This window comes from Salmo trutta, unplaced genomic scaffold (assembly GCF_901001165.1).
Source record: "Salmo trutta unplaced genomic scaffold, fSalTru1.1, whole genome shotgun sequence".
In the NCBI taxonomy this organism is placed as follows: Eukaryota; Metazoa; Chordata; class Actinopteri; order Salmoniformes; family Salmonidae; genus Salmo; species Salmo trutta.
The window spans coordinates 1,050-28,944 of NW_021822708.1; the positions used below are offsets into that span (position 1 = coordinate 1,050).

At 48.1% G+C, this 27,895-nt stretch overlaps 1 protein-coding gene across 2 annotated transcripts; it reads left to right on the forward strand.

Annotated features, from left to right (window-relative positions):
* Positions 1-2,998: 2,998 nt before the first annotated feature.
* Positions 2,999-27,317, forward strand: LOC115183936 (C-terminal-binding protein 2; the record flags this gene model as incomplete). Of its 2 annotated transcripts, XM_029744918.1 has the most annotated exon segments (8): positions 2,999-3,143; positions 5,409-5,615; positions 6,772-6,986; positions 12,818-12,948; positions 17,001-17,128; positions 18,875-18,992; positions 22,701-22,774; positions 26,771-26,908. In XM_029744918.1, coding segments are annotated over 7 exon segments (1,002 nt in total), but the record flags the coding sequence as incomplete, so codon positions are not given.
* Between the last annotated feature and the right edge of the window lie 578 nt (positions 27,318-27,895).

Sequence of the window (27,895 nt, forward strand, 5' to 3'; positions counted from 1 at the left end):
GACGTTTTTATACGGTATGACTTTACTCGCATAAAAACTGTGGATGGAAACGTAGTTAATGACTGTAAAAAAAGAATGGACAAAGCCCTCGATCAACGTGACGCCATTCATTCCTATGTGAAGACTCAATAGCGCATTGAAGCCAAATGAAGTCGGTTAAGATGGCGTCTCATGAAGACATAACATGGGCAGTTTGAGCTACTCCAGGAAGTGGCGTTACAGGCTAGCTCAGTGCTGCCAACCTCTCTCAATGAGTAACTCAAGGTGAAAGCCTTGCCTTCCCTGTGGCTCAGTTGGTAGAGCATGGTGTTTGCAACGCCAGGGTTGTGGGTTCGATTCCCACGGGGGGCCAGTACCAAAAAAATATGTAAAAAATTAAAAATGCATGAAATGTATGCATTCACTACTGTAAGTCGCTCTGGATAAGAGTGTCTGCTAAATGACTAAAATGTAAAATGTAAATGTAAGGCCAACCGGGGTACTGCAGGCTAGCTCAGTGCTGCCCCCCTCTCAATGAGTAACTCAAGGTGAAGGCCGACCGCGGTACTGCAGGCTAGCTCAGTGCTGCCCCCCTCTCAATGAGTAACTCAAGGTGAAGGCCGACCGCGGTACTGCAGGCTAGCTCAGTGCTGCCCCCCTCTCAATGAGTAACTCAAGGTGAAGGCCGATCGGGGTACTGCAGGCTAGCTCAGTGCTGCCCCCCTCTCAATGAGTAACTCAAGGTGAAGGCCGATCGGGGTACTGCAGGCTAGCTCAGTGCTGCCCCCCTCTCAATGAGTAACTCAAGGTGAAGGCCGACCGCGGTACTGCAGGCTAGCTCAGTGCTGCCCCCCTCTCAATGAGTAACTCAAGGTGAAGGCCGACCGCGGTACTGCAGGCTAGCTCAGTGCTGCCCCCCTCTCAATGAGTAACTCAAGGTGAAGGCCGATCGGGGTACTGCAGGCTAGCTCAGTGCTGCCCCCCTCTCAATGAGTAACTCAAGGTGAAGGCCGACCGCGGTACTGCAGGCTAGCTCAGTGCTGCCCACCTCTCAATGAGTAACTCAAGGTGAAGGCCGACCGGGGTACTGCAGGCTAGCTCAGTGCTGCCTCCCTCTCAATGAGTAACTCAAGGTGAAGGCTGACCGCGGTACTGCAGGCTAGCTCAGTGCTGCCCCCCTCTCAATGAGTAACTCAAGGTGAAGGACGACTGCGGTACTGCAGGCTGACATTAGCAACTAAATTATCCTCATAACTTCTTCTGTGTGCGATTTTAAAATGAACGGTTCAAGGACATACATCTGGTGTATTAGAAGCAAATATTTGTACCATGATTGACACAAAAAAAAATGTTACACGAAGATTGAACACAAAGATGGCCATTTCCCCTTTCACCCCAATGGTGGAACAAGCTCCCTCACGACGCCAGGACAGCGGAGTCAATCACCACCTTCCGGAGACACCTGAAACCCCACCTCTTTAAGGAATACCTGGGATAGGATAAAGTAATCCTTCTAACCCCCCCCCCCCTTTAAAAGATTTAGATGCACTATTGTAAAGTGGTTGTTCTACTGGATATTATAGGTGAATGCACCAATTTGTAAGTCGCTCTGGATAAGAGCGTCTGCTAAATGACTTAAATGTAAATGTAAAAATGTTTCCTGAACCTCCGTGGCTCCAATGAGAGGGGGCAGTGGTTCTCCCATTGTTTAGATAGACAGACTCATTTACCAATATAAACATGTTTAACTGTCGCGGGCTAACTGAGTGACTGTCAGTGACACATTTATTTATTCTATTTTTATTTATTTATTTATTTATTTATTTTACTAGGCAAGTCAGTTAAGAACAAATTCTTATTTACAATGACGGCCTGCCGGGGAACAGTGGGGTTAACTGCCTTGTTCAGGGGCAGAACGACAGATTTTTACCTTGTCAGCTTGGGGATTACTGGCCCAACGCTCTAACCTTTCGGTTACTGGCCCAACGCTCTAACCTTTCGGTTACTGGCCCAACGCTCTAACCTTTCGGTTACTGGCCCAACGCTCTAACCTTTCGGTTACTGGCCCAACGCTCTAACCTTTCGGTTACTGGCCCAACGCTCTAACCTTTCGGTTACTGGCCCAACGCTCTAACCTTTCGGTTACTGGCCCAACGCTCTAACCTTTCGGTTACTGGCCCAACGCTCTAACCTTTCGGTTACTGGCCCAACGCTCTAACCACTAGGCTACCTGCCTAACAAGAGGAAGACTGCTGATGCACAAACCATTTTAGAAATGGCACCTTGTATATTCTACTATTCTACCTAGCAACAGTAAGTTGAGACCCCGACTGATTACCGAGGTCTGGACTGTGTAGCTACGGCCCTGTGGGGAAGTGTCCTAACTGTGTAGCTACGGCCCTGTGGGGAAGTGTCCTAACTGTGTAGCTACGGCCCTGTGGGGAAGTGTCCTAACTGTGTAGCTACGGCCCTGTGGGGAAGTGTCCTAACTGTGTAGCTACGGCCCTGTGGGGAAGTGTCCTAACTGTGCAGCTACGGCCCTGTGAGGAAGTGTCCTAACTGTGCAGCTACGGCCCTGTGAGGAAGTGTCCTAACTGTGCAGCTACGGCCCTGTGGGGAAGTGTCCTAACTGTGCAGCTACGGCCCTGTGAGGAAGTGTCCTAACTGTGCAGCTACGGCCCTGTGAGGTTAGTGTCCTAACTGTGCAGCTACGGCCCTGTGAGGAAGTGTCCTAATTGTGTAGCTACGGCCCTGTGGGGAAGTGTCCTAACTGTGCAGCTACGTCCCTGTGAGGAAGTGTCCTAACTGTGCAGCTACGGCCCTGTGGGGAAGTGTCCTAACTGTGCAGCTACGGCCCTGTGGGGAAGTGTCCTAACTGTGCAGCTACGGCCCTGTGAGGAAGTGTCCTAACTGTGCAGCTACGGCCCTGTGAGGAAGTGTCCTAACTGTGTGTGTGACAGTGTTGTGTATGTCCTCCTGACCATGTATCTTGACCATGTTTGTTTGTTTGTCTCTCCAGGTGTTGAACGAAGCGGTAGGGGCCATGATGTACCACACCATCACTCTGACCAGAGAGGACCTAGAGAAGTTCAAGGCTCTACGCATCATCATCCGCATCGGCAGCGGCTACGACAACATCGACATCAAGGCAGCCGGAGAGCTGGGTACGCACCGATACTCACTGTAGTCATTTAGCAGACACTTTTATCCAAAGTAACTTTCGTTAACACATGCAGCGCATTCGGAAAGTATTCAGACCCCTTGATTTTTTTTTTCTTCCACATGTTGTTACGCTACAGCCTTATTCTAAAATGGATTAAATAAATGTTTGTCCTCATCACTCGTGCTTCTACACCTGCATTGCTGTTTGGGGTTTTAGGCTGGGTTTCTGTACAGCACTTTGAGATATCAGCTGATGTAAGAAGGGCTATATAAATACATTTGATTTGATTTGATTTGATGATCACACACAATACCCCAATAATGACAACGCAAAAAACAGTTTTTTATAAAAAAATTCTAATTTATTACAAACAGAAAACAGAAATACCTTTATTTACATAAGTATTCAGACCCTTTGCTATGAGACTCGAAATTGAGCTCAGGTGCATCCTGTTTCCATTGATCATCCTTGAGATGTCAGAGCTAAAACCCAGCCATGAGGTCAAAGGAATTGTCCGTAGAGCTCTGAGACAGGATTGTGTCGAGGCACAGATCTGGGGAAGGGTACCAAAATATTTCTGCAGCATTGAAGGTTCCCAAGAACACAGTGGCCGCCATCATTCTTAAATGGTGAATATTATATGGGGTATTGTATGGTATGTATTATATGGGGTACTGTATGGTATGTATTATATGGGTATTGTATGGTGTGTATTATATGGGGTTTTGTATGGTATGTATTATATGGGGTATTGTATGGTATGTATTATATGGGGTTTTGTATGGTATGTATTATATGGGGTATTGTATGGTATGTATTATATGGGTTTTGTATGGTATGTATTATATGGGTATTGCATGGTATGTATTATATGGGGTTTTGTATGGTATGTATTATATGGGTATTGCATGGTATGTATTATATGGGGTTTTGTATGGTATGTATTATATGGGTATTGTATGGTGTGTATTATATGGGTATTGTATGGTATGTATTATATGGGTATTGTATGGTATGTATTATATGGGTATTGTATGGTATGTATTATATGGGTATTGTATGGTATGTATTATATGGGTATTGCTCCCCTCTAACCAATTAACAACTGTATTTCTACACACCTGATCTACATCTAACCTGTGTGTTTGTTTCTGTAATGGTGTCTCTTAATCTAACTCTGTCCTCCTCCCCCAGGTGTCTCTTAATATGTCCTCCTCCCCCAGGTGTCTCTAACTCTGTCCTCCTCCCCCAGGTGTCTCTAACTCTGTCCTCCTCCCCCAGGTGTCTCTAACTCTGTATGTCCTCCTCCCCCAGGTGTCTCTAACTCTGTCCTCCTCCCCCAGGTGTCTCTAACTCTGTCCTCCTCCCCCAGGTGTCTCTAACTCTGTATGTCCTCCTCCCCCAGGTGTCTCTAACTCTGTCCTCCTCCCCCAGGTGTCTCTAACTCTGTCATCCTCCCCCAGGTGTCTCTAACTCTGTCTGTCCTCCTCCCCCAGGTGTCTCTTAATCTAACTCTGTCCTCCTCCCCCAGGTGTCTCTTAATCTGTCCTCCTCCCCCAGGTGTCTCTAACTCTGTCCTCCTCCCCCAGGTGTCTCTAACTCTGTCCTCCTCCCCCAGGTGTCTCTAACTCTGTCCTCCTCCCCCAGGTGTCTCTAACTCTGTATGTCCTCCTCCCCCAGGTGTCTCTAACTCTGTCCTCCTCCCCCAGGTGTCTCTAACTCTGTCATCCTCCCCCAGGTGTCTCTAACTCTGTATGTCCTCCTCCCCCAGGTGTCTCTAACTCTGTGTGTCCTCCTCCCCCAGGTGTCTCTAACTCTGTATGTCCTCCTCCCCCAGGTGTCTCTAACTCTGTATGTGTCCTCCTTCCCCAGGTGTCTCTAACTCTGTGTCTCCTCCTCCCCCAGGTGTCTCTAACTCTGTATGTCCTCCTCCCCCAGGTGTCTCTAACTCTGTATGTCCTCCTCCCCCAGGTGTCTCTAACTCTGTATGTCCTCCTCCCCCAGGTGTCTCTAACTCTGTATGTCCTCCTCCCCCAGGTGTCTCTAACTCTGTATGTCCTCCTCCCCCAGGTGTCTCTAACTCTGTATGTCCTCCTCCCCCAGGTGTCTCTAACTCTGTATGTCCTCCTCCCCCAGGTGTCTCTAACTCTGTCCTCCTCCCCCAGGTGTCTCTAACTCTGTATGTCCTCCTCCCCCAGGTGTCTCTAACTCTGTATGTCTCCTCCTCCCCCAGGTGTCTCTAACTCTGTATGTCCTCCTCCCCCAGGCGTAGCGGTGTGTAACATCCCGTCGGCCTGCGTGGAGGAGACAGCAGACTCCACCATGTGTCACATCCTCAACCTGTACCGACGAAACACCTGGTTGTACCAGGCTCTCCGGGAGGGCACGCGGGTCCAGAGCGTAGAGCAGATCAGAGAGGTGGCGTCCGGAGCGGCGCGTATCCGCGGGGAGACACTGGGCCTAATAGGCTTCGGTGAGGAACTGTGTGTGGAAGGACTCTTCTGTTTTATACTCTCTCTCTCTCTCTAATGCCCTCTTTCTCTCTGTCTCTCTCTCTCTCTCTTCATCTCTCTCTCTCTCTATATCTCTCTTTCGCTCTCTGTCTCTCTCTCTCTCTCTCTCTCTCTCTCTCTCTCTCCATCTCTCTCTCTCTCCCTCTTTATCTCTCCATCTCTCTCTCTCTCTAATGCCCCCTCTCTCTGTATGGCTGAGAGACACAGTTGGTCTTCATGGTGGACACTGTCTCTCCCTCAATCAATTAATCAAATCAAATTTTTGACATCAGCCGATGTCACGAAGTGCTTATACAGAAACCAGTCTAAAACCCCAAACAAATCAAATCAAACTTTATTTATAAAGCCCTTCTTACATCAGCTGATATCTCAAAGTGCTGTACAGAAACCCAGCCTAAAACCCCAAACAGCAAGCAATGTAGAAGCACAGTGGCTAGGAAAAACTCCCTAGAAAGGCCAGAACCTAGGAAGAAACCTAGAGAGGAACCAGGCTATGAGGGGTGGCCAGTCCTCTTCTGGCTGTGCCGGGTGGAGATTATAACAGAACATGGCCAAGATGTTCAAATGTTCATAGATGACCAGCAGGGTCAGATAATAATAATCACATTGGTTGTCGAGGGTGCAACAGGTCAGCACCTCAGGAGTAAATGTCAGTTGGCTTTTCATAGCCGATCACTCAGAGTATCTCTACCGCTCCTGCTGTCTCTAGAGAGTTGAAAACAGCAGGTCCGGGACAAGGTGGTACGTCCGGTGAACAGGTCAGGGTTCCAGTTGGTCCGGGACAGGTAGTACGTCCGGTGAACAGGTCAGGGTTCCAGTTGGTCCGGGACAGGTAGTACGTCCGGTGAACAGGTCAGGGTTCCAGCAGGTCTGGGACAGGTAGCACGTCCGGTGAACAGGTCAGGGTTCCAGCAGGTCTGGGACAGGTAGCACGTCCGGTGAACAGGTCAGGGTTCCAGCTGGTCCGGGACAGGTAGTACGTCCGGTGAACAGGTCAGGGTTCCAGTTGGTCCGGGACAGGTAGTACGTCCGGTGAACAGGTCAGGGTTCCAGCTGGTCCGGGACAGGTAGTACGATGTTGTGACTAAACCATGCTCTCTGTCTCTGTGTGTGAAGGTCGTTCGGGTCAGGCGGTGGCCGTGCGGGCCAAGGTGTTTGGCTTCAACGTGATCTTCTACGACCCCTACCTGCAGGACGGCTTGGAGCGTTCCCTGGGCGTCCAGCGCGTCTACACCCTACAGGACCTGCTTTACCAGTCAGACTGTGTCTCTCTGCACTGCAACCTGAACGAACACAACCACCATCTCATCAACGACTTCACCATCAAACAGGTAGAGAGGACAGACACACAGCTGACCTTTGACCTTTATGGTATAACTCTCTGACTCCCAGTCAGTTATTCATTCATATAGTTATTAATATGAGTTATTAAATCATATAGTTATTAATATGAGTTATTAATCAGACTGTCCTGAACACCTCATCATCCTTATATATATATATATATATATATATATATATATATATATATATATATATATATATATATATATATATATATAAATATTATATATGATATGTTATTATTATTAACTACCAACTCTGCCTAGAAGGCCAGGTTTCTTGAGTCACCTCTTCACTGTTGACGTTGAGACTGGTGTTTTGTGGGTACTATTTAATGAAGCTGCCAGTTGAGGACTTGTGAGGCATCTGTTTCTCAAACTAGACACTGTAATGTACTTGTCCTCTTGCTCAGTTTTGCACTGGGGCCTCCCACTTCTCTTTCTATTCTGGTTAGAGCCAGTTTGTGCTGTTCTGTGAAGGGAGTAGTACACAGCGTTGTAGAAGATTTTACAGTTTCTTGGCAATTTCTCGCATGGAATAGCCTTCATTTCTCTGAACAAGAATAGACTGATGAGTTTCAGAAGAAAGGTCTTTGTTTCTGGCCATTTTGAGCCTGTAATCGAACCCACAAATGCTGATGCTCCAGATACTCAACTAGTCTAAAGAAGGCCAGATTTATTGCTTCTTTAATCAGAACAACAGTTTCCAGCTGTGCTAAAATAATTGCAAAAGGGTTTTCTAATGATCAATTAGCCTTTTAAAATGATAAACTTGTATTAGCTAACACAACGTGCCATTGGAACACAGGAGTGATGGTTGCTGATAATGGGCCTCTGTACGCCTATGTAGATATTCCATAAAAAATCTGCTGTTTCCAGCTACAATAGTCATTTACAACATTAACAATGTCTACACTGTATTTCTGATCAATTTTATGTTATTTTAATGGTGTCACGCCCTGACCGGGTGAACTCAGGTGTTTTGGGTCAGGGTGGTTTATGTTGGGTGGTTTTCCTGTGTTTGTTTTCTGTTTTGCGTTGGAGCCTTGTGTTGGCTCTATTGGGGAGTATTTCTATGTTGGTTTCTGTCTTCCCAATCAGAGACAGCTGTCGCTAGTTGTCTCTGATTGGGATCTCATTTAAGTTCATTTTCCCCCACGCTGTTGGTGGGGAATTGTATTTGCATTGCTATTCGTAGCCTGTGAAGCTGTTCGTTCGTGGTATCGTTTATTGTTTTGCTGGTTCACCGTTCTAATAAAAATGATGATGAACCAAACCTCCGCTGCGCCTTGGTCCCTCTATAACGACGAACGTTACAAATGGACAAAAAAAATTGCTTTTCTTTCAAAAACAAGGACATTTCTAAGTGGCCCCAAACACGCTGTCTGTGTGGGTGGACCATTTCAGTTTGTCTGTGACGTGTACACGAGGAACTTAAAACTCTCCCCCTTCTCCACTGTGGTCCCATCAATGTGGATAGAGGGGGCTGCTCCCTCTGCTGTTTCCTGAAGTCCACGATCATCTCCTTTGTTTTGTTGATGTTGAGTGAGAGGTTATTTTCCTGGCACCACACTCCCAGGGCCCTCACCTCCTCCCTGTAGGCCGTCTCGTCGTTGTTGGTAATCAAGCCTACCACTGTAGCGTCGTCTGCAATCTTGATGATTGAGTTGGAGGTGTGCATGGCCACGCAGTCATGGGTGAACAGGGAGTACAGGAGAGGGCTGAGAACGCACCCTTGTGGGGCCCCAGTGTTGAGGATCAGCGAAGTGGAGATGTTGTTTCCTACCGTCACCACCTGGGGGCGGCCCGACAGGAAGTCCAGGACCCAGTTGCACAGGGCGGGGTTGAGACCCAGGGCCTCCAGCTTAATGATGAGCTTGGAGGGTACTATGGTGTTAAATGCTGAGATGTAGTCAATGAACAGCATTCTTACATAGGTATTCCTCTTGTCCAGATGGGATAGGGCAGTGTGCAGTGTGATGGCGTTTACATCGTCTCTGGACCTGTTGGGGCGGTAAGCAAACTGAAGTGGGTCTAGGGTATCAGGTAGGGTGGAGGTGATATGATCCTTGACTAGTCTTCATGATGACAGAAGTGAGTGCTACAGGGGCGATAGTCATTTAGTTCAGTTACCTTTGCCTTCTTGGGTACAGGAACAATGGTGTCCATCTTGAAGCATGTGGGGACAGCAGACTGGGATAGGGATTGATTGAATATGTCCGTAAACACACCAGCCAGCTGCTCTGCGCGTGCTCTGAGGACGCGGCTAGGGATCCCGTCTGGGCCGGCAGCCTTGCGAGGGTTAACACGTTTAAAGGTTTTATTCACGTCGGGCCCCGGAGAAGGAGAGGAAGGGGGGGTGCAGTCCTTGTTAGCGGGTCGCATCGGTGGAACTGTGTTATCTTCACATGTCGTGAAGTAAAAGTTGTCAAAAATATAAATAGTAAACTAAAGTACAGATCCCCAAAAAACGACTTAATTAGTACTTTAAAGTATTTTTTACTTAAGTACTTTGCACCACTGGCTGAGAAGCACAGAGAGGGGAAACATTATTGCTGTGTCAATATTACACAATAACACCAGACCCTGTCTTGTCTGACACCTGGTGGAGGAGACCTCTCTCTCTCTCTGTTTCCTCTTCCTCTCTGACTCTCAGGTTGACTTCACTGCTCAGAGCTGCTGTCAATACAACAATACCCCATCTGGTCTGTCTAGTCTGCCACCTGGTGGAGGAGAGGAGAATTACACATACCTCCATTATCTCAGTTTCCTCTTCTGTTCTGTCATGTTTCTATTCTTTCTGGTTGACTTCACATCTGAGAGACAGACAGAGAGAGAGAGAGCGAGAGAGAGAGAGAGAGAGAGGAGAGAGAGAGAGAGAGAGAGAGAGAGAGAGAGAGAGAGAGAGAGAGAGAGAGAGAGAGAGAGAGAGAGAGAGAGAGAGAGAGAGAGAGAGAGAGAGAGAGAGAGAGAGAGAGAGAGAGACAGACAGAGAGACAGAGAGAGAGAGAGAGAGAGAGAGAGAGAGAGAGCGAGCATTGAAGAGCTGTCTGAAGGAGAACAGAATAGAGAAGGCTCTATCTCTTAACCTAGTTCTTAACTCCTCTCCTTTTGTCTCTTCTTCGTTGTTCTCTCAAGGCTGCATCTTCTTATCTTCTCAAAACCAGTCACATTTTGTCTTCTTTTCTCTCCACCCCCTCCAGACACTGACAGGCTACAGCCCTGAGTCTGTCTGTCTGTCTGTCTGTCTGTCTGTCTGTCTGTCTGTCTGTCTGTCGGTAATGCTCCTGTCTGTCTGTCTGTCTGTCTGTCTGTCTGTCTGTCTGTCTGTCTGTCTGTCGGTAATGCTCCTGTCTGTCTGTCTGTCTGTCTGTCTGTCTGTCTGTCTGTCTGTCTGTCTGTCTGTCTGTCTGTCTGTCTGTCGGTAATGCTCCTGTCTGTCTGTCTGTCTGTCTGTCTGTCTGTCTGTCTGTCTGTCTGTCGGTAATGCTCCTGTCTGTCTGTCTGTCTGTCTGTCTGTCTGTCTGTCTGTCTGTCTGTCTGTCTGTCTGTCTGTCTGTCTGTCTGTCTGTCTGTCGTCTGTCTGTCTGTCTGTCTGTCTGTCTGTCTGTCTGTCTGTCTGTCTGTCGGTAATGCTCCTGTCTGTCTGTCTGTCTGTCTGTCTGTCTGTCTGTCTGTCTGTCTGTCTGTCGGTAATGCTCCTGTCTGTCTGTCTGTCTGTCTGTCTGTCTGTCTGTCTGTCTGTCTGTCTGTCTGTCTGTCTGTCGGTAATGCTCCTGTCTGTCTGTCTGTCTGTCTGTCTGTCTGTCTGTCTGTCTGTCTGTCTGTCTGTGTGTGTGTGTGTGTGTGTGTGTCAGAGTAGAACACAGCCGTAATAAAAGGATGATTGGCAGCACAAGGGCTTTTCATGTCCTGGATTTCATATTTTGTCTAGATTTAAGGGATTACAGTTTCTTCCAAGAATATTAATTGGATTTTTCTGGAGCTGTTGTTTTTCTCGCTAGCAGTTTGTTGTTGTTGTCTAGTACAGTTATCAACTGTCATCTTGTCCTCAACGTAGTGCACTATAAAGGAAATAGGGTTCCATTTGGGACGTGCCCATCTACAGCCAACTATGTGAGCTGAGCCAAGTAGTGCACTATCAAGAGACTAGGTTTCCATTTGGGACGTAGCCACGCACACAATCCTTAAAGCACTTTTGACAGTCATCCTTCAGAGCTGATTTTCCTCAGGTGTAGATGTCTCTCTATGGGGATGAGACAGACATATTTGTGTGTGCGTGTGCATGTGTTGTCCAGGTGCTCAGCTTGTCATGTCTTCAGTAGAGCATTCAGTGGAGCGTCAAAGATGTTCTAGGCTCTTCTCCAGCTCTATCAGTATGTCATCTGTATTCTGGTCTCTCTTCTCCAGCTCTATCAGTATGTCATCTGTATTCTGGTCTCTCTTCTCCAGCTCTATCAGTATGTCATCTGTATTCTGGTCTCTCTTCTCCAGCTCTATCAGTATGTCATCTGTATTCTGGTCTCTCTTCTCCAGCTCTATCAGTATGTCATCTGTATTCTGGTCTCTCTTCTCCAGCTCTATCAGTTTGTCATCTGTATTCTGGTCTCTCTTCTCCAGCTCTATCAGTTTGTCATCTGTATTCTAGTCTCTCCAGCTCTATCAGTATGTCATCTGTATTCTGGTCTCTCCAGCTCTATCAGTATGTCATCTGTATTCTGGTCTCTCTTCTCCAGCTCTATCAGTTTGTCATCTGTATTCTGGTCTCTCTTCTCCAGCTCTATCAGTATGTCATCTGTATTCTGGTCTCTCTTCTCCAGCTCTATCAGTATGTCATCTGTATTCTGGTCTCTCTTCTACAGCTCTATCAGTATGTCATCTGTATTCTAGTCTCTCCAGCTCTATCAGTATGTCATCTGTATTCTGGTCTCTCTTCTCCAGCTCTATCAGTATGTCATCTGTATTCTGGTCTCTCTTCTCCAGCTCTATCAGTATGTCATCTGTATTCTGGTCTCTCTTCTACAGCTCTATCAGTATGTCATCTGTATTCTGGTCTCTCTTTAGTCTCTCTTCTCCAGCTCTATCAGTTTGTCATCTGTATTCTGGTCTCTCTTTAGTCTCTCTTCTCCAGCTCTATCAGTTTGTCATCTGTATTCTAGTCTCTCTTCTCCAGCTCTATCAGTATGTCATCTGTATTCTAGTCTCTCCAGCTCTATCAGTATGTCATCTGTATTCTGGTCTCTCTTCTACAGCTCTATCAGTATGTCATCTGTATTCTGGTCTCTCTTCTACAGCTCTATCAGTATGTCATCTGTATTCTAGTCTCTCCAGCTCTATCAGTATGTCATCTGTATTCTGGTCTCTCTTCTCCAGCTCTATCAGTATGTCATCTGTATTCTAGTCTCTCCAGCTCTATCAGTTTGTCATCTGTATTCTGGTCTCTCTTCTCCAGCTCTATCAGTATGTCATCTGTATTCTGGTCTCTCTTCTCCAGCTCTATCAGTATGTCATCTGTATTCTGGTCTCTCTTCTACAGCTCTATCAGTTTGTCATCTGTATTCTAGTCTCTCTTCTCCAGCTCTATCAGTTTGTCATCTGTATTCTGGTCTCTCTTCTCCAGCTCTATCAGTTTGTCATCTGTATTCTGGTCTCTCTTCTCCAGCTCTATCAGTTTGTCATCTGTATTAAGATTCTTAAAAGAAGGACGCAAACAAATTCTTTGTAATAACTTTATGTTGGTGGTGCCCCTCTTTAGATCAAATCAACCCCCCCCTCCTCTCTCTCTCATCTTTCTCTTTCAACCCCCCCGACCCTTATAGATGCGTCAGGGAGCGTTCCTGGTGAATGCAGCGCGGGGAGGGCTGGTGGATGAGAAGGCCCTGGCTCAGGCCCTGAAGGAGGGGAGGATACGTGGCGCTGCCCTGGACGTGCACGAGATAGAACCGTTCAGGTGAGGCACGCGTGCACGCACACACACACACGTGGACGTCCACTACACAGAACCATTGAAGTGAGACACACAGTGGATGAGGATATAGTTTACCTGGCAGTAACACCTCAGTATAGTTTACCTGGCAGTAACACCTCAGTATAGTTTACCTGGCAGTAACACCTCAGTATAGTTTACCTGGCAGTAACACCTCAGTATAGTTTACCTGGCAGTAATACCTCAGTATAGTTTACCTGACAGTAACACCTCAGTATAGTTTACCTGGCAGTAACACCTCTACCAGCTCAGTATAGTTTACCTGACAGTAACACCTCAGTATAGTTTACCTGGCAGTAACACCTCAGTATAGTTTACCTGGCAGTAATACCTCAGTATAGTTTACCTGACAGTAACACCTCAGTATAGTTTACCTGGCAGTAACACCTCAGTATAGTTTACCTGGCAGTAATACCTCAGTATAGTTTACCTGACAGTAACACCTCAGTATAGTTTACCTGGCAGTAACACCTCAGTATAGTTTACCTGACAGTAACACCTCTACCAGCTCAGTATAGTTTTCCTGGCCGTAACACCTCAGTATAGTTTACCTGGCAGTAACACCTCAGTATAGTTTACCTGGCAGTAACACCTCTACCAGCTCAGTATAGTTTACCTGACAGTAACACCTCAGTATAGTTTACCTGGCAGTAACACCTCAGTATAGTTTACCTGACAGTAACACCTCAGTATAGTTTACCTGGCAGTAACACCTCAGTATAGTTTACCTGACAGTAACACCTCAGTATAGTTTACCTGGCAGTAACACCTCTACCACCTCAGTATAGTTTACCTGGCAGTAACACCTCAGTATAGTTTACCTGACAGTAACACCTCAGTATAGTTTACCTGACAGTAACACCTCAGTATAGTTTACCTGACAGTAACACCTCAGTATAGTTTACCTGACAGTAACACCTCAGTATAGTTTACCTGACAGTAACACCTCAGTATAGTTTACCTGACAGTAACACCTCAGTATAGTTTACCTGGCAGTAACACCTCAGTATAGTTTACCTGACAGTAACACCTCAGGATAGTTTACCTGGCAGTAACACCTCAGTATAGTTTACCTGACAGTAACACCTCAGTATAGTTTACCTGACAGTAACACCTCAGGATAGTTTACCTGACAGTAACACCTCAGTATAGTTTACCTGGCAGTAACACCTCAGGATAGTTTACCTGACAGTAACACCTCAGGATAGTTTACCTGACAGTAGCACCTCAGTATAGTTTACCTGACAGTAACACCTCAGTATAGTTTACCTGACTGTAACACCTCAGTATAGTTTACCTGGCAGTAACACCTCAGTATAGTTTACCTGACAGTAACACCTCAGTATAGTTTACCTGACAGTAACACCTCAGTATAGTTTACCTGACAGTAACACCTCAGGATAGTTTACCTGACAGTAACACCTCAGTATAGTTTACCTGGCAGTAACACCTCAGGATAGTTTACCTGACAGTAACACCTCAGGATAGTTTACCTGACAGTAGCACCTCAGTATAGTTTACCTGACAGTAACACCTCAGTATAGTTTGCCTGACAGTAACACCTCAGTATAGTTTACCTGGCAGTAACACCTCAGTATAGTTTACCTGGCAGTAACACCTCTACCAGCTCAGTATAGTTTACCTGACAGTAACACCTCAGTATAGTTTACCTGGCAGTAACACCTCAGTATAGTTTACCTGACAGTAACACCTCAGTATAGTTTACCTGGCAGTAACACCTCAGTATAGTTTACCTGACAGTAACACCTCAGTATAGTTTACCTGGCAGTAACACCTCATTATAGTTTACCTGACAGTAACACCTCAGTATAGTTTACCTGGCAGTAACACCTCAGTATAGTTTACCTGGCAGTAACACCTCAGTATAGTTTACCTGACAGTAACACCTCAGTATAGTTTACCTGGCAGTAACACCTCTACCAGCTCAGTATAGTTTACCTGGCAGTAACACCTCAGTATAGTTTACCTGGCAGTAAAACCTCAGTATAGTTTACCTGGCAGTAACACCTCAGTATAGTTTACCTGGCAGTAACACCTCTACCAGCTCAGTATAGTTTACCTGACAGTAACACCTCAGTATAGTTTACCTGGCAGTAACACCTCTACCAGCTCAGTATAGTTTACCTGACAGTAACACCTCAGTATAGTTTACCTGGCAGTAACACCTCTACCAGCTCAGTATAGTTTACCTGGCAGTAACACCTCTACCAGCTCAGTATAGTTTACCTGGCAGTAACACCTCAGTATAGTTTACCTGACAGTAACACCTCAGTATAGTTTACCTGGCAGTAACACCTCAGTATAGTTTACCTGACAGTAAGACCTCTACCAGCTCAGTATAGTTTACCTGGCAGTAACACCTCAATATAGTTTACCTGACAGTAACACCTCAGTATAGTTTACCTGACAGTAACACCTCAGTATAGTTTACCTGACAGTAACACCTCAGTATAGTTTACCTGACAGTAACACCTCAGTATAGTTTACCTGGCAGTAACACCTCAGTATAGTTTACCTGACAGTAACACCTCAGTATAGTTTACCTGGCAGTAACACCTCAGTATAGTTTACCTGGCAGTAACACCTCAGTATAGTTTACCTGGCAGTAACACCTCAGTATAGTTTACCTGGCAGTAACACCTCAGTATAGTTTACCTGGCAGTAACACCTCAGTATAGTTTACCTGGCAGTAACACCTCAGTATAGTTTACCTGACAGTAACACCTCAGTATAGTTTACCTGACAGTAACACCTCAGTATAGTTTACCTGGCAGTAACACATCAGGATAGTTTACTTGACTGTGCTGTTGAGGTCAATAGACATCTTTCAACGAGTCACTCCAGATCTATAGGCCTTCATAGTATCAACAGGTGGACCTTCCCAGGGGGACAGTTTACTGTAGGAGCTTTCATTGAGGGTTAGTTATGGTGCTGAGGGTTAGTTATGGTGTTGAGGGTTAGTTCTGGTGTTGAGGGTTAGTTATGGTGCTGAGGGTTAGTTCAGGTGTTGAGGGTTAGTTATGGTGTTGAGGGTTAGTTCTGGTGTTGAGGGTTAGTTATGGTGCTGAGGGTTAGTTCTGGTGCTGAGGGTTAGTTATGGTGCTGAGGGTTAGTTATGGTGCTGTGGGTTAGTTATGGTGCTGAGGGTTAGTTCTGGTGCTGAGGGTTAGTTATGGTGCTGAGGGTTAGTTATGGTGCTGAGGGTTAGTTATGGTGCTGAGGGTTAGTTATGGTGCTGAGGGTTAGTTATGGTGCTGAGGGTTAGTTATGGTGCTGAGGGTTAGTTATGGTGCTGAGGGTTAGTTATGGTGTTGAGGGTTAGTTATGGTGCTGAGGGTTAGTTCTGGTGTTGAGGGTTAGTTATGGTGCTGAGGGTTAGTTCTGGTGCTGAGGGTTAGTTATGGTGCTGAGGGTTAGTTATGGTGCTGTGGGTTAGTTATGGTGCTGAGGGTTAGTTATGGTGCTGAGGGTTAGTTATGGTGCTGTGGGTTAGTTATGGTGCTGAGGGTTAGTTATGGTGCTGAGGGTTAGTTATGGTGCTGAGGGTTAGTTATGGTGCTGTGGGTTAGTTATGGTGCTGAGGGTTAGTTATGGTGTTGAGGGTTAGTTATGGTGCTGAGGGTTAGTTATGGTGCTGAGGGTTAGTTATGGTGCTGAGGGTTAGTTATGGTGCTGAGGGTTAGTTATGGTGCTGAGGGTTAGTTATGGTGCTGAGGGTTAGTTATGGTGCTGAGGGTTAGTTCTGGTGTTGAGGGTTAGTTATGGTGCTGAGGGTTAGTTATGGTGCTGAGGGTTAGTTCTGGTGTTGAGGGTTAGTTCTGGTGCTGAACGTTATTTATGGTGATGAGGAGATTAAGTGAGGAGACGAGGAGAGGAAATTAGGAGATGAGGAGAGGAGATGAAGGATTAAGATTAAGGAGATGAAGAAGCCACTGCCTGATTTGACTGATGGGTCTGATACTTGTTCTCTCTATCCCCCCCTCCCCCCTCTCTAGTTTTGCTACAGGCCCTCTAAAGGATGCTCCCAACCTGATCTGTACACCACACACAGCCTGGTACAGTGAACAGGCTTCTCTGGAGATGAGAGAGGCAGCTGCCACCGAGATACGAAGAGCCATCAGCGGTATGCCTGTTCCCCAGGGACCCTGTTCCCCAGGGACCCTGTCAGGGACCCTGTTCCCCAGGGACCATGTCCCCCAGGGACCCTGTCAGGGACCATGTTCCCCAGGGACCCTGTTCCCCAGGGACCCTGTTCCCCAGGGACCCTGTCAGAGACCATGTCCCCCAGCACCTCACTAGTCAGGGACCCTGTTCCCCAGGGATTATGTCAGGGACCATGTCCCCCAGCACCTCACTAGTCAGGGACCCTGTCCCCCAGCACCTCACTAGTCAGGGACCCTGTCCCCCAGCACCTCACTAGTCAGAGACCCTGTCCCCCAGGGACCCTGTCCCCCAGCACCTCACTAGTCAGGGACCATGTCCCCCAGCACCTCACTAGTCAGGGACCCTGTCCCCCAGCACCTCACTAGTCAGAGACCATGTTCCCTGCCACCTCACTAGTCAGAGACCCTGTCCCCCAGCACCTCACTAGTCAGGGACCCTGTCCCCCAGCACCTCACTAGTCAGGGACCATGTCCCCCAGCACCTCACTAGTCAGGGACCCTGTTCCCCAGGGACCATGTCAGGGACCCTGTCCCCCAGCACATCACTAGTCAGGGACCATGTCCCCCAGCACCTCACTAGTCAGGGACCCTGTTCCCCCAGCACCTCACTAGTCAGGGACCCTGTCCCCCAGCACCTCACTAGTCAGGGACCCTGTCCCCCTGCACCTCACTAGTCAGAGACCCTGTCCCCCAGCACCTCACTAGTCAGGGACCCTGTCCCCCAGCACCTCACTAGTCAGGGACCCTGTCCCCCAGCACCTCACTAGTCAGGGACCCTGTTCCCCAGCACCTCACTAGTCAGGGACCCTGTCCCCCAGCACCTCACTAGTCAGGGACCCTGTCCCCCAGCACCTCACCCCAGCACCTCACTAGTCAGGGACCCTGTCCCCCAGCACCTCACTAGTCAGGGACCCTGTCCCCCAGCACCTCACTAGTCAGGGACCCTGTCCCCCAGCACCTCACTAGTCAGGGACCCTGTCCCCCAGTTCCTCACTAGTCAGGGACCCTGTTCCCCAGCACCTCACTAGTCAGGGACCCTGTCCCCCAGCACCTCACTAGTCAGGGACCCTGTCCCCCAGCACCTCACTAGTCAGGGACCCTGTCCCCCAGCACCTCACTAGTCAGGGACCCTGTCCCCCCTGCAACTCACTAGTCAGGGACCATGTCCCCAGCACCTCACTAGACAGAGACCATGTTCCCTGCCACCTCACTAGTCAGGGACCCTGTTCCCCCAGCACCTCACTAGTCAGGGACCCTGTCCCCCAGCACCTCACTAGTCAGGGACCCTGTCCCCCAGCACCTCACTAGTCAGGGACCCTGTCCCCCAGCACCTCACTAGTCAGGGACCATGTCCCCCAGCACCTCACTAGTCAGAGACCCTGTCCCCCAGCACCTCACTAGTCAGGGACCCTGTCCCCCTGCAACTCACTAGTCAGGGACCATGTCCCCAGCACCTCACTAGACAGAGACCATGTTCCCTGCCACCTCACTAGTCAGGGACCCTGTTCCCCCAGCACCTCACTAGTCAGGGACCCTGTTACCCAGCACCTCACTAGTCAATAGTGATATATAATAATTTTAATAATAATAATATAATCTCTCTCTCTCTCTCTCTCTCTTTGTCTCTCCATGTTTCTTAATCTATCTCCCTCTCCTCCCTCCATCTCCCCACTTTCTCTCTCTCTCCCTCCCTCGCTCCATCGCAGGCCGCATCCCTGACAGCCTAAGAAACTGTGTGAATAAGGAGTTCTTTGTGACCACAGGACCGTGGGCAGTAATGGACCAGCAAGGTGTCCACCCAGAGCTCAATGGCACCACCTACAGGTAGGCTGAGGAAGCACAGTGACAAGTGTGACATCTACTGTGTGTGTGTGTGTGTGTGTGTGTGTGTGTGTGTGTGTGTGTGTGTGTGTGTGTGTGTGTGTGTGTGTGTGTGTGTGTGTGTGTGTTTTCCTTCAGCATTCTCCCTTACACACACACACACACACACACACACACACACACACACACACCATTTTATTTTATTGCTCATTTCACCACTTGACATATAGGTTTCTGAGGTTATTTTCATAGTCCTGGATAACTTTACTTTACTAGTTCCATACGGCAGTCAGATACTTTTATGAAATACAGGGACATTTACAGGCACAGTAAGACGGTTTGAGATAAAGAAACTGTCAGTTTAAAAAAAAACATGAATAGAAATGTCAATGTTATGTTTTTCCTAGAATATAGTAGAAACTCTCCTGTAGGTTTTAACTGCAACCCTGTTCCTGGAGAGCTACCCTCCTGGAGGTTTTAACTCCAACCCTGTTCCTGGAGAGATACCCTCCTGGAGGTTTTAACTCCAACCCTGTTCCTGGAGAGATACCCTCCTGGAGGTTTTAACTCCAACCCTGTTCCTGGAGAGCTACCCTCCTGGAGGTTTTAACTCCAACCCTGTTCCTGGAGAGATACCCTCCTGTAGGTTTTAACAGGACAGCTCTAGTAACAGGGTCTAGTAACAGGGTCTAGTAACAGGGTCTAGTAACAGGGTCTAGTAACAGGACAGCTCTAGTAACAGGGTCTAGTAACAGGGTCTAGTAACAGGGTCTAGTAACAGGGTCTAGTAACAGGGCAGCTCTAGTAACAGGGTCTAGTAACAGGGTCTAGTAACAGGGCAGCTCTAGTAACAGGGCAGCTCTAGTAACAGGGCAGCTCTAGTAACAGGGTCTAGTAACAGGGTCTAGTAACAGGGTCTAGTAACAGGACAGCGCTAGTAACAGGGTCTAGTAACAGGGTCTAGTAACAGGGTCTAGTAACAGGACAGCTCTAGTAACAGGGCAGCTCTAGTAACAGGGCAGCTCTAGTAACAGGGTCTAGTAACAGGACAGCTCTAGTAACAGGGCAGCTCTAGTAACAGGGCAGGTCTAGTAACAGGGTCTAGTAACAGGACAGCTCTAGTAACAGGGTCTAGTAACAGGGTCTAGTAACAGGACAGCTCTAGTAACAGGGTCTAGTAACAGGGTCTAGTAACAGGGTCTAGTAACAGTGTCTAGTAACAGGACAGCTCTAGTAACAGGGTCTAGTAACAGGTTCTAGTAACAGGGTCTAGTAACAGGGTCTAGTAACAGGTTCTAGTAACAGGTTCTAGTAACAGGGTCTAGTAACAGGGTCTAGTAACAGGGTCTAGTAACAGGGTCTAGTAACAGGGTCTAGTAACAGGGTCTAGTAACAGGGTTTAGTAACAGGGTCTAGTAACAGGACAGCTCTAGTAACAGGGTCTAGTAGCAGGGTCTAGTAACAGGGTCTAGTAACAGGGTCTAGTAACAGGGTCTAGTAACAGGACAGCTCTAGTAACAGGGCAGCTCTAGTAACAGGGCAGCTCTAGTAACAGGGTCTAGTAACAGGACAGCTCTAGTAACAGGGCAGCTCTAGTAACAGGGCAGGTCTAGTAACAGGGTCTAGTAACAGGGTCTAGTAACAGGACAGCTCTAGTAACAGGGTCTAGTAACAGGGTCTAGTAACAGGACAGCTCTAGTAACAGGGTCTAGTAACAGGGTCTAGTAACAGGGTCTAGTAACAGGGTCTAGTAACAGTGTCTAGTAACAGGACAGCTCTAGTAACAGGGTCTAGTAACAGGTTCTAGTAACAGGGTCTAGTAACAGGGTCTAGTAACAGGTTCTAGTAACAGGGTCTAGTAACAGGGTCTAGTAACAGGGTCTAGTAACAGGGTCTAGTAACAGGACAGCTCTAGTAACAGGGTCTAGTAACAGGGTTTAGTAACAGGGTCTAGTAACAGGACAGCTCTAGTAACAGGGTCTAGTAGCAGGGTCTAGTAACAGGGTCTAGTAACAGGGTTTATTAACAGGGTCTAGTAACAGGACAGCTCTAGTAACAGGGTCTAGTAACAGGGTCTAGTAACAGGGTCTAGTAACAGGGTCTAGTAACAGGGTCTAGTAACAGGGTCTAGTAACAGGGTCTAGTAACAGGACAGCTCTAGTAACAGGGTCTAGTAACAGGACAGTTCTAGTAACAGGACAGTTCTAGTAACAGGGTCTAGTAACAGGGTCTAGTAACAGGACAGCTCTAGTAACAGGGTCTAGTAACAGGGTCTAGTAACAGGGTCTAGTAACAGGGTCTAGTAACAGGACAGCTCTAGTAACAGGGTCTAGTAACAGGGTCTAGTAACAGGGTCTAGTAACAGGGTCTAGTAACAGGACAGCTCTAGTCACAGGGTCTAGTAACAGGGTCTAGTAACAGGTTCTAGTAACAGGGTCTAGTAACAGGGTCTAGTAACAGGGTCTAGTAACAGGGTCTAGTAACAGGACAGCTCTAGTAACAGGGTCTAGTAACAGGGTCTAGTAACAGGGTTTAGTAACAGGGTCTAGTAACAGGACAGCTCTAGTAACAGGGTCTAGTAACAGGGTCTAGTAACAGGGTTTAGTAACAGGGTCTAGTAACAGGACAGCTCTAGTAACAGGGTCTAGTAACAGGGTCTAGTAACAGGACAGCTCTAGTAACAGGGTCTAGTAACAGGGTCTAGTAACAGGACAGCTCTAGTAACAGGGTCTAGTAACAGGGGTCTAGTAACAGGACAGTTCTAGTAACAGGGCTCTAGTAACAGGTCATAGTAAACGGCACCAGCTCTAGTAACAGGGTCTAGTAACAGGGTCTAGTAAACAGGGTCTAGTAAACAGGACAGCTCTAGTAACAGGACAGCTCTAGTAACAGGGTCTAGTAACAGGGTCTAGTAACAGGTCTAGTAACAGGGTCTAGTAACAGGACAGCTCTAGTAACAGGGTCTAGTAACAGGGTCTAGTACAGGGGTCTAGTAACAGGACAGCTCTAGTAACAGGGTCTAGTAACAGGGTCTAGTAACAGGACAGCTCTAGTAACAGGGTCTAGTAACAGGGTCTAGTAACAGGACAGCTCTAGTAACAGGGTCTAGTAACAGGGTCTAGTAACAGGGTCTAGTAACAGGGTCTAGTAACAGGGTCTAGTAACAGGGTCTAGTAACAGGGTCTAGTAACAGGGTCTAGTAACAGGACAGCTCTAGTAACAGGGTCTAGTAACAGGGTCTAGTAACAGGGTCTAGTAACAGGACAGCTCTAGTAACAGGGTCTAGTAACAGGGTCTAGTAACAGGGTCTAGTAACAGGACAGCTCTAGTAACAGGGTCTAGTAACAGGACAGCTCTAGTAACAGGGTCTAGTAACAGGGTCTAGTAACAGGGTCTAGTAACAGGTTCTAGTAACAGGGTCTAGTAACAGGGTCTAGTAACAGGGTCTAGTAACAGGACAGCTCTAGTAACAGGGTCTAGTAACAGGGTCTAGTAACAGGGTCTAGTAACAGGGTCTAGTAACAGGGTCTAGTAACAGGGTCTAGTAACAGGGTTTAGTAACAGGGTCTAGTAACAGGGTCTAGTAACAGGGTCTAGTAACAGGGTTGGAGAGGCCTGATAGAGCGTTACCTCTTACTCCTTCACCATGTGACCTCCCTGGATGTTGATCTGATCTCAGTCTGTCCACCTCCGTGTGCTTCTCTCACACAGCCAAGCCAACCAACCTCTGCACGCCCTAACAACCGGTGTTCCTCAAGACAAAATGTAATACCTTTAGCGCTCAGGTAAATACTGTGTGATGATCCGGGCCAGCCTCGTTCCGCCAGGCCTGGATATACTAACAACCATAGAAATATAATCTATAGAACTGTTCTCCCCATTCACTCTACAGACTGTATTTCTATGACTAGAACCTCCCTGTTTCTCACCTATTTGCTGTGGACTGTAATGTTGTTATCACCCTCTGTTCTGTTCTCTGAAAACATCCCTTTAGTGTAGAAATAGATATAGATAGATTTACTTCTTTCCGCATGGCTCTATTCAACTATTACTCCTCTTTGCTCCCTGTGGAGCAAAAGGCGACAACAAGTCCACACTTGTTGCATAGATTTATACGCTAGCAAAGGTAGTGTTCTCAACCCCCTCTACCATTAGACAGACCAACCCCCTCTACCATTAGATAGACCAACGCCCTCTACCATTAGACAGACCAACCCCCTCTACCATTAGACAGACCAACCCCCTCCACCATTAGACAGACCAACCCCCTCTACCATTAGACAGACCAACCCCCTCTACCTTTAGACAGACCAACCCCCTCTAGACAGACCAACCCCCTCTAGACAGACCAACCCCCTCTACCATTAGACAGACCAACCCCCTCTACCATTAGACAGACCAACCCCCTCTACCATTAGACAGATCAACCCCCTCTAGACAGACCAACCCCCTCTACCATTAGACAGACCAACCCCCTCTACCATTAGATAGACCAACCCCCTCTACCATTAGACAGACCAACCCCCTCTACCATTAGACAGACCAACCCCCTCCACCATTAGACAGACCAACCCCCTCTACCATTAGACAGACCAACCCCCTCTACCATTAGACAGACCAACCCCCTCTACCATTAGACAGACCAACCCCCTATACCATTAGACAGACCAACCCCCTCTAGACAGACCAACCCCCTCTACCATTAGACAGACCAACCCCCTCTACCATTAGACAGACCAACCCCCTCTACCATTAGACAGACCAACCCCCTCTACCATTAGACAGACCAACCCCCTCTACCATTAGACAGACCAACCCCCTCTACCAGACCAACCCCCTCTACCATTAGACAGACCAACCCCCTCTACCATTAGACAGACCAACCCCCTCTAGACAGACCAACCCCCTCTAGACAGACCAACCCCCTCTACCATTAGACAGACCAACCCCCTCTATACAGACCAACCCCCTCTACCATTAGACAGACCAACCCCCTCTAGACAGACCAACCCCCTCTACCATTAGACAGACCAACCCCCTCTAGACAGACCAACCCCCTCTACCATTAGACAGACCAACCCCCTCTACCATTAGACAGACCAACCCCCTCTACTATTAGACAGACCAACCCCCTCTACCATTAGACAGACCAACCCCCTCTAGACAGACCAACCCCCTCTACCATTAGACAGACCAACCCCCTCTAGACAGACCAACCCCCTCTACCATTAGACAGATAACCCCCTCTAGACAGACCAACCCCCTCTACCATTAGACAGACCAACCCCCTCTACCATTAGACAGACCAACCCCCTCTACCATTAGACAGACCAACCCCCTCTAGACAGTCCAACCCCCTCTACCATTAGACAGACCAACCCCCTCTACCATTAGACAGACCAACCCCCTCTACCATTAGACAGACCAACCCCCTCTACCATTAGACAGACAAACCCCCTCTACCATTAGACAGACCAACCCCCTCTACCATTAGACAGACCAACCCCCTCTAGACAGACCAACCCCCTCTACCATTAGACAGACCAACCCCCTCTACCATTAGACAGACCAACCCCCTCTAGATAGACCAACCCCCTATAGATAGACCAACCCCCTCTACCATTAGACAGACCAACCCCCTCTACCATTAGACAGACCAACCCCCTCTACCATTAGACAGACCAACCCCCTCTACCATTAGACAGACCAACCCCCTCTAGACAGACCAACCCCTTCTACCATTAGATAGACCAACCCCCTCTAGACAGTCCAACCCCCTCTACCATTAGACAGACCAACCCCCTCTAGACAGACCAACCCCCTCTACCATTAGACAGACCAACCCCCTCTAGACAGACCAACCCCCTCTACCATTAGACAGACCAACCCCCTCTACCATTAGACAGACCAACCCCCTCTACCATTAGACAGACCAACCCCCTCTAGACAGTCCAACCCCCTCTACCATTAGACAGACCAACCCCCTCTACCATTAGACAGACCAACCCCCTCTACCATTAGACAGACAAACCCCCTCTACCATTAGACAGACCAACCCCCTCTACCATTAGACAGACCAACCCCCTCTAGACAGACCAACCCCCTCTACCATTAGACAGACCAACCCCCTCTACCATTAGACAGACCAACCCCCTCTACCATTAGACAGACCAACCCCCTCTAGATAGACCAACCCCCTATAGATAGACCAACCCCCTCTACCATTAGACAGACCAACCCCCTCTACCATTAGACAGACCAACCCCCTCTACCATTAGACAGACCAACCCCCTCTACCATTAGACAGACCAACCCCCTCTAGACAGACCAACCCCCTCTACCATTAGACAGACCAACCCCCTCTACCATTAGATAGACCAACCCCCTCTACCATTAGACAGACCAACCCCCTCTAGACAGACCAACCCCCTCTACCATTAGACAGACCAACCCCCTCTAGACAGACCAACCCCCTCTACCATTAGACAGACCAACCCCCTCTAGACAGACCAACCCCCTCTACCATTAGACAGACCAACCCCCTCTACCATTAGACAGACCAACCCCCTCTAGACAGTCCAACCCCCTCTACCATTAGACAGACCAACCCCCTCTACCATTAGACAGACCAACCCCCTCTACCATTTGACAGACCAACCCCCTCTACCATTAGACAGACAAACCCCCTCTACCATTAGACAGACCAACCCCCTCTACCATTAGACAGACCAACCCCCTCTAGACAGACCAACCCCCTCTACCATTAGACAGACCAACCCCCTCTACCATTAGACAGACCAACCCCCTCTACCATTAGACAGACCAACCCCCTCTAGATAGACCAACCCCCTATAGATAGACCAACCCCCTCTACCATTAGACAGACCAACCCCCTCTAGACAGACCAACCCCCTCTAGACAGACCAACCCCCTCTACCATTAGACAGACCAACCCCCTCTAGATAGACCAACCCCCTCTAGATAGACCAACCCCCTCTACCATTAGACAGACCAACCCCCTCTAGATAGACCAACCCCCTCTACCATTAGACAGACTTACCCCCTCTAGACAGACCAACCCCCTCTAGATAGACCAACCCCCTCTACCATTAGACAGACCAACCCCCTCTAGATAGACCAACCCCCTCTACCATTAGACAGACCAACCCCCTCTAGACAGACCAACCCCCTCTAGACAGACCAACCCCCTCTAGATAGACCAACCCCCTCTACCATAGACCAACCACTAAGCAGATCTAGATGTTGACACTGGTAGGAGGAGGTGTGTTGTTCAGGAAGCATGACGTCACCTACATGACTTCTGTCATTCACATGGACAGTCTGCTTCTTCATCTCCAGACTGACAGTGGTAGATATGTGTGTTATCACTGAACATATTTGTTTCAGTGTGATGTGGTAGAGGTAGTGGTAGAGGTAGAGGTAGAGGTAGAGGTAGAGATAGAGGTAGAGATAGAGGTAGAGATAGAGGTAGAGGTAGAGGTAGAGGTAGAGGTAGTGGTAGAGAGGTAGAGAGGTAGAGAGGTAGAGAGAGAGAGACAGACAGACAGACAGACAGACAGACAGACAGACAGACAGACAGACAGACAGACAGACAGACATTAAAGTGTCTCTGGGTGAAGAAAGGTCTTCTCCTACTTTGATGCCTGTCCTCATCACTCAGTCACACAACGCTTAGGACTCTTCAGCTCTGGGCTGCTTTGCTATTGCCTGTCTGTCTACGGATGACCTTTGACCCTGACCTCTAACCTCCCTCTCCCTAGGTACCCGCCAGGCATGATGGGCATGGCTCCAGGGGTGATCCCGAGTGGGTTAGAGGGGATGGTGCCAGGGGGGGTACCAATCGCCCATACCCTGCCCTCTGGTACGCACCCGTCCCAGGCACCCTCGCCCAACCAGCCAGCCTCCAAACACTGTCATGGAGAGACCAGAGAGCACCTCACCGAGCAATAGCACCCTGACCGCCAGCATAGCAGCCAGCCAACCAACCAGCAGAGAGGACAACAACAACAGGAAGAGCAACATGCTCCTCAACACCTCAAACTCAACCAGTAGAGAGGACAACAACATCCTCAACACCTCCTCAAACTCAACCAGTAGAGAGGACAACAACATCCTCAACACCTCCTCAAACTCAACCAGTAGAGAGGACAACAACATCCTCAACACCTCCTCAAACTCAACCAGTAGAGAGGACAACAACATCCTCAACACCTCCTCAAACTCAACCAGCAGAGAGGACAACAACAACAGGAAGAGCAACATCCTCAACACCTCCTCAAACTCAACCAGTAGAGAGGACAACAACAACAGGAAGAGCAACATGCTCCTCAACACCTCCTCAAACTCAAGCTATACTCACAACCAACTCAAGAAAAACAAACACACAAACAAAAGAGCCTCAGTGAAGTGGGACCAATAAGACACAGAACACAACGATAGAGAGCGTCAGTTCTGGGAATAAACATACCGAGCTGTGAAAGAAGAGAGGAAGCAGTTCCTTCACGGATTTGTACTTAACATTTTAGTTTTGACTGTCTCGTTGGTTGGTACGGTCTCTTTAGGTTCAGTACCAACTGCTACAGTACTCAGTTTTATTCCGGAACATGCCCATTTGGACCGTATGTGTGGGACCATGGGTCCAGTGTTAGCTATCTATCGCCGTCGTATAGTGGCAAGCAGAGAGGAGACTGACAGTCCCGCCCACACCTCAGAGCATCATGGGAAGACTTCCTGACCAATGGGAGAACATTGAGAGAAACCTTTAACATCACCCCCCCATCCTTTGACCCCTCATCCTTTGACCCCCATACTTTGACCCCCCCATCCTTTGACCCCCCCATCCTTTGGCCCCCCCCATCCTTTGACCCCCCCATCCTTTGACCCCC